At 38.8% G+C, this 7,181-nt stretch overlaps 1 protein-coding gene across 2 annotated transcripts; it reads right to left on the minus strand.

Annotated features, from left to right (window-relative positions):
- Window positions 1-2,656: 2,656 nt before the first annotated feature.
- On the minus strand, window positions 2,657-7,079 carry LOC108727797 (uncharacterized). 2 transcript variants are annotated; one of them, XM_018456042.1, is made up of 7 exons: window positions 7,006-7,079; window positions 6,634-6,907; window positions 6,169-6,286; window positions 5,511-5,864; window positions 4,818-5,084; window positions 3,969-4,225; window positions 2,657-3,593 (listed from the first exon to the last, which is right to left on the minus strand). In XM_018456042.1, the coding sequence occupies exons 2-7, from the start codon at window positions 6,729-6,731 to the stop codon at window positions 2,801-2,803; spliced, it is 1,887 nt and encodes a 628-aa protein (XP_018311544.1). In that variant the 5' UTR covers window positions 6,732-6,907; window positions 7,006-7,079; the 3' UTR covers window positions 2,657-2,800. The 2 variants fall into 2 exon arrangements, with proteins under 2 accessions (XP_018311544.1, XP_018311545.1); XM_018456043.1 differs by having other exon boundaries at window positions 6,634-6,898; window positions 7,006-7,073.
- Between the last annotated feature and the right edge of the window lie 102 nt (window positions 7,080-7,181).

A 7,181-nucleotide genomic window follows, 5' to 3' on the forward strand; every position in this document is an offset into this window, starting at 1 on the left:
CAAACAATTGTAATTCCGCGATCGTCGATTTTGAATCCCCCTCCCCTCCCTTTTTCGCGACATAATTTAAGAAGCCGAAATTACCTAAGAAATCATGTAAGAAATCTCTACCGGATCTTTGTGATAGGCGATAACAATCCCTTATTAAGCGCAACAGCAACGATCGATTCTTATTATTAATGATGTATGTGTAATGTAATCGAGTGATGTTCGCCGACGAGCGCGGGGAAGACAGAGCTATTGGTATATTATTTTCGTAACGTCTCCGGTGTGTCTGAGAAAGGAAAAAAAAATTAAGAAATAAGTAATACCTTACACTTATCCGCAGTCAAGTAGGCGAGATTATAACGATTTATGTGCACGCAACCATCCAAGTCAGTCTCACTGTTAAAGAGGAGGTCGATCTACAACCGGCAGTCCCTTCGTCTCGACGATGAGCGAAGCGCTTTTTTATTTCTTCATCGCGATCTTTCAAAAGGATAAAGGAGAACAGGATCCCGTTCCGTTCCGTCAACGGAGAATCTCAGCGAGCAGAACGTTCGAGTCGCCAACAGTTCACGCAATTTTTGTAACGATCTTTTTTTTGTCGCGCGACACCACTTTTCCGTATCAGCCGATCGAGTTCGGATCTACCTCATCTGGAACAGAACGAAGTAGCGAAGACGAGATAAAAAGAAAATGAGAAAAAAAGAAACGCATAGCTACAATTCTAAACGTTTTTTTTTCCTAGACACTAGGTGGTAGTAAATTTGTATGCAGGGTGTAGAAGAGAGGCTGTAGCTACAAGGTACTATTATAAATTGTAATACAATATTCTTCTCGGATTAAAACCGTAATTTTAAGATGTCGTTACTATTATTATTATTATTATTATTCGATTATCGAAAACGACAGTGCTTATATTGAAGAGAAAGCAAAGAACAAGGGAAAAATCACGACTGTATTCACTATTTATTTATTGTCGCACCACATATTGTCCCGGCGAATCTCCGAAAGAGATATATTTATAAGGTAATATAATAAAAAAAATATATTATACATATACACACATCTTGTGCGTGCGAAAAGTCCTGTATTGTCCTATCCGAGCTGAGATAATTCAACTTTTACTAGTTTATCGTAAAACGGAGTGACTTTGACTCAAATTTTAACAATTTCCAAATAAGGAAAACGTTTTAAGACGTCTTATGCTTTGCTGTCTAGGCATTTTTTAAAATTTAATCCAAAGTTGCTTCATTTTACATTTTTCAAAGCCACTATACAATCACATAGAAAGTTTTAATGTTTCTCAGCCAATTTGTATAAAATTACTTCTAGTTTTTACCTGTGCAATTTGAGAAATTATCTTCCTCGTCTCGGCGGAACTAAAAGCGATAGTCAATAGATCGTATTGTAAAAGTTCACGTTTTATTCTTATTTGATAGAATTGTACAATATCGTAGATATCAAAACATACACTAATCGGAATACAATAAGCAACATGATTATTACAACAAGTTTCCTAGTCCATGGGCTAAGAAGAGACCTGCGTATTTATCGCAGAGCGCACACCTTTTCTTTTTCTCTTTTTTTTTTGCAAAGTTCTCGACAGTATGTACAATCGGTCTTTTTATTGATAAATAATATGGAAAACAAGAGATATCCAGAGCAACATGTAAACAAATATACTTATCTTATTTCTAAAACTACATACGTATTTATCACTGAGGCTTGAAGTTTTTGTATTAATTACAGAATATATAAAAAGAGACGTTTGCGCGTCTCGTCCTTTGCCAGGATAATTCTGCACGAAGAAAAGCGTTACGTAAAGTGTACTTTAATTGATATACACTAATACAAACAAAAACATTACGAAAAACTTTGCAGCAGTGTTCTTCGGGCAAAATCATTTCCAGAGAATGAGACGCGCAAATAGTCTTTATCCCCGCACATTTTGACACTGTCACGATCCGGAAGATTGTATCGTACATCTGGAATGTACGAATCGGAGATGCGTTTTACGCATTCGTGAAATTGAGATTCAGCGAGGATTGCCCGTAAAATCTAATCCTTGTCCAAACGATTAAGATTCGAGAGACCATGTCTCGAGAATGGCAAGTGGGCATGCACTCGCTAGGACGAGAAGTGATAAAGAAAACGAGTGAACAAATGTTCCCGTAAATACAAAAGGTAATCTATTCACAGTATAGAAATTCCGAGACGGCGATGGTCAAAGCATCGCAACGTGTCTCTAGGACAGATATCCCATAAAAAGATGCGAAAACTGGCAGATATGTTCAACGAGCAAGTACAGTGGCAGTATAACGTCGTATTTACTGTCTTCCCAGCAGTAAAACGGAGCATTGTGCTCGTCCTCCAATTGGCAGTAAATTGTATCACCTCTAAATATTCCCAAATAACCCCAAGATCGAAGATTAAATTCTTAGAACCTAAGGAGTTGGCAGTAGAAGATCACACGCAAAGAGGAGGAAAGAAAACGACTGATATCCATTTTTACCAATACACAGATTAACTTTAATCTTAATTTTTATCTTCTCTAAAAGTACGTTTAAACTTTTTATCTTTTTCTAATTCTAAAAATTAGGAAAAAGTAAAAAAAACAAGTTAAAATGAGATTGAAGTTACTCTTCATTGATAGAAATGGACATGAGGGATTTCCTTGGTCGGAGCGACCAGACTCGCCGAGTACTCGAAATTCGATTAACGCTAGCAATCATATAAATAGCCGTGGCGATTGATAAAAATTACCGCGTGAACACAGTGAACGATCCTGGGCGTGGCGCTTCCGGTCGTCGCGACGTTAACGTAACAGTGTGGTGCACAGCACTATCATATTCAGTATCAGCGAGCCGCAGAGCAGCGCAGAGAGCCAGCCAGGGCTCGCGACGATCGTCGTGTGATGACCAGCGTATGTCGGCACCGAGCCGTTCTGGACATCTCCAATGTCCAATCCGCGCGCGCAGCTCTCCTGGATGTGATCGTCCGCGTTGAGCATCGTGCGGACCATCGGCGACGGCACCGCTCGCGAGTGACTTCCCGTCACATCGGAGTACCGCGAACGCGGCCGGGGCACCGGCGAGTCGTGCCTCGCGAAGTGGGGACCTGGCCGTGGCGTCTGGCACGACCACCGCCAGATCTCCGACGCAGCGGAGGAGCACCGGTCGAGCTCGTGCACGGACGGCTCGCGGGAAGGTGCGAGATTGGAGGAGCCGACCGATCCGAAGCCAGAGCTCTGGCTGGACGAGCGCGAGAGCGTCGGCAGCGTGGCGGTCATCATACCCTCCTGCCAGTAACCGCCCGCTACCCACGAGGTTTGCGTCACCGATCTGAGCTTCGGTGGCGATAAAATGCATCTATGTTTGCTGCCGGATTTCCTGAACAGATTCTCGGAACTCGTCGCGCTGTACACCCTTCGCTCGAAAATCGCCGGCGCCGTTTTCGTGATCCTGTCGTATTTTGGAGAGTCCTCGTTCAGGAGAAGGGAGCTCAGGCTGTCGTTCAAGCAGCTATCCGGTGGACTGTCGTTCTGAGAGACGGAGTTTATGTGACCATTGGTACCGTTGTTTGTGATTGTAGACAGCTTCTGTCTCAATCTAGAGAGATAAATAGGTAAATAGACAAATAATAAAACACGATTGTCACAAATTCCTCATCCTAAAATCCTATAACTTTTCCCTAATTTCTAGACAAAATTTCATGACTTTCTCTGACTTTTAATATTTCAAAATTTTTTGTATTTTCGTTTTAATTTAGAAACTGTTAATAATTATGTTGAAAACATATTTTGATATAGCAATATAAATTACTATGAATATTGTTGACATTGCTTGTATTGAACTTCTCCAAAAAATTTTATTTTCCAGAAAATTTTGCAAAATTCCCTGACTTTTCTCTGATTTCCAGTTTTGTGGCAATTTCATAGAAACGTTTACGAATTATGAAAAGCAGAAGTGATGTAAGATACTTGCATTGCTGAATGCGACTTGCTGAATTTGATTTCAGTGGAAGATAATTCGCTCGCCGCATAGACTGACGATTTAATACAGCCATTCGTTTTGCTTGGAACAGTATTGTTTCTGTTTTGACTATTATATTCGAGCTGAGGCGAAACAACATCTTGTGAGCGCAACTTGATCTTTTTGAACATTACCGAACCGGTCGAAGTATTTTTATACAAGCTGGATCTAAGGCTCATCAATGCTGTAATAAATGCGCAAACCGCTACCTAGAAAGAAACAAACGGATAAACTGAATATGCAAATATATTCAAAATAATAACAATAGTAAGAGAAGCAAAAAAGAATTAAACGCGAAAATTGATGAATAAATTAATATAAATACAATATAATACACTAACAATAATATAATAAAAAATACAGTTTAAAAGAACGGAAAAAATTACATTACAGATTTCAATTCGTTTTTGAGCCATTTTCAGAAAATCACGTTACGAAGCAGAATGCAGAGAATGAAAAACGTCGTACATCTATGGCAGGTCATAATCAAATTCGAAATAAAGGAATGTATCGAAATAATAATATTATACAATAAATTAAAATTAAGTAAAAAGGCTCAATAAATTAAGTAATATAACAAAGGGTTACGAGTCTAAAACAAACCTTGTTTTAGACTCGTAGCCGGTCTTTGTTATATTAAATGATACAATAATTTCCCATTTATTGAGCTCCCTTATAAAAATTTAATATTGGCCAATTAATCACTTACTTTCAGTATTAAAAGTACTGTTAGCAATATTTTTAATTTTTAAAATAAGAGTAATTGGCCAGTACTAATATTAAATTTCTATAAGGACTTACCATGCGGTACTGCACGATGTATTCTGTTGTAAGCCAGGCATTTTGAAGAGTCGTCGAATCCTTTATGGACACGAGAGTAATGATGCAGGACCATAAAAATATCAATAATATATCAGAACTTTTTTTTCTCATCGAGCTCGACCAACAAGCGCACAAGTGAAAAAACAGCCCACCGATTGGCAGCCAAATGAAGTCGTGGTTGTACATGATCATCGAGACCAGAATCGTTGAGATAACTCGGAATACTGATTCCGACTTTCTTGCGTTCTGCAATAGTACTAACTAATGATTATTTGTTATAATGTTGCTGCAACTGCAAGTCGATGGAGACGTTAATGAAAACGTTAAGAGATATTTGCCATAACGTAATAAACATTTGGGACATCGAATATTAATCTTTAATGAGCCATTCTTTGCTTATTAGTATTTTAAGATTATTTAATAATTAGCATTAATACTAATTAGCATCATTATTAAATTGATGATTAATATAATTTTTTATGTATCTCCAGCTCCAGTTTATGACTGCATTTCAAGTCCAACAAATCGAATCAGCGCACAATTTATAGAACTAAAAAATGTACTTGTAAATTTACATAAGAAGTATTAATCACCAAGACCCACTTCGTCTGAAAATAGGGTTTTTTCTCTTATTCTACTTATAATGACAATCTTTTCTGCAAATGTACTTACACTGATAAGCGTCTTAAACGGTTTCCGCCTGAAGAACAGCATCTTATAACGAGTTAGCCATACCGCCTGCCTGTGCAGCACATCTCTCACTGTTGATTTGCAGCTGTCGCACAACGGATACCTCGCTTCTAGATATTCCTTAAATGTTTTCAGCTCGATGTTAAAGAGCTTCTCACTCTTGGGTTCAAAATTGGCCAGTTCTGATAGCTTCAGACTTTCCCGCTTGTTACAGCATGCACAGAGACTATCTTTGAGGACATGACGGCTGTCACTGTCCTCAGACAGTCTACAATATCTCATACGTCCTTTTGGTATTACATACTGCTCCGGAATATCATATGCATAATCGCCATTCTGGAACAAGCATTTTACATTCATCATTATGGACATTAAAAAATAAAAGAAATTGTCTTCCAGCAAACAGACAGCTAAACATGGATACTACAGGCCTATACTTTTTAGCTGAACTTCTTGCATGTTGAAGAGAAAAAGAGAAAAAATAAAGTTTTAGTTGTCTTATTGATATTAAAGACGTCATTAAGCCATCATTTGGCTTTGCTACTTGGAGTCAATCTGTCTTTGTTTCTGACTGAATGTCAAATAAAGACAAAATGACTTCTGTGTCGAAATGTGTTTTCCGCAGGAAAATATAATTTACCTTGGAAAAGCCATTGTACTGTTCACACCAAGGACACAACCACCAGTTCAGGTGCTGTCTCCAGACCTTTGTGTTCTCGTTGCAAAACCAACAATTCACCTTCACAGGCCATCTTGCCCTGAAAGATGCGTAATCACAATGAATTAGGTACACTCTCAAAAATGAAGAGTGGATCGAAAGCAATAAAAGTGGGAGTAATAAAACATACAGAAATTGACCAAAAAGTATTAGATATCTTATTAACTTTTATGTAATGTTTTAGTTCAAAAATTGATTTATGACATTCACCGTGGAATATTCTTTATTAAAAGAATCATTTAAACTTATGTTATATATCGGTAATTAATAGGAAACAATACAGGTAAAAGAATTTCAAATTAATAAAAAATACAAGTGCCTAATATTTTAAGCCACAGCTGTATATGAAATATATGCCGGTATTGGTGGTATATGCAAGTGACTTACCTGAGCCTGTAGAACATCGTCAAGAACATAGCGAGTATTAAAAGAACCGGAGCGAACATAACCGCGAAATCAAACGCCGCGTTGCGATCGGTCTCCATGTCGTGGTAGGAAAAGAAATAAAAAGCGCGTTAAAAAAACGGCGCTTAAGAATGCGCCGCGTAAACGGGAAGACGATTTCCTAAAGTCTACGGAGTAGAGACGTCGGCTGCGCACCGCATCTCCCGGCAGTCCCGCCAAGCGATCGAGGGGTAGGATACGTCATAACCTGAAAGACCTGTCGTTCAGGATTGTTAATGAGGAATAATAAAAAGGTTTGAGCATGCCGTTGCTGTTGACGTCGACGCGATGAGGAATCCTCACGAGAAGGCTTACCTATAATCGTTCAGTTTATTCCCCTTCGACAAATCCACACGATGCTTGGCCCCCCGCTGTCACGATACGGGAACATGCGACACGTGCCGAGACTCCGGTAGATACCCGCGCTAGAGACACTATAATAAGAGACTGGTGTAGATGGGATAATTTTTGATTGGCTGGATATGGAATGG

Source organism: Mycetomoellerius zeteki, unplaced genomic scaffold (genome assembly GCF_001594055.1).
Source record: "Mycetomoellerius zeteki isolate Tzet28-1 unplaced genomic scaffold, Tzet1.0 scaffold535, whole genome shotgun sequence".
NCBI classification, from domain to species: Eukaryota; Metazoa; Arthropoda; class Insecta; order Hymenoptera; family Formicidae; genus Mycetomoellerius; species Mycetomoellerius zeteki.

Coding starts and splice junctions, on each gene's coding strand:
- LOC108727797 (XM_018456042.1), bottom strand. CDS start 6,731: ATGGAGACCGATCGCAACGCGGCGTTTGATTTCGCGGTTATGTTCGCT. Junction 6,287..6,633: donor ACGATGTTCTACAGGCTCAG/GTAAGTCACTTG, acceptor CGCATCTTTCAG/GGCAAGATGGCCTGTGAAGG. Junction 3,594..3,968: donor AGCAAGTCGCATTCAGCAAT/GCAAGTATCTTA, acceptor TTATCTCTCTAG/ATTGAGACAGAAGCTGTCTA.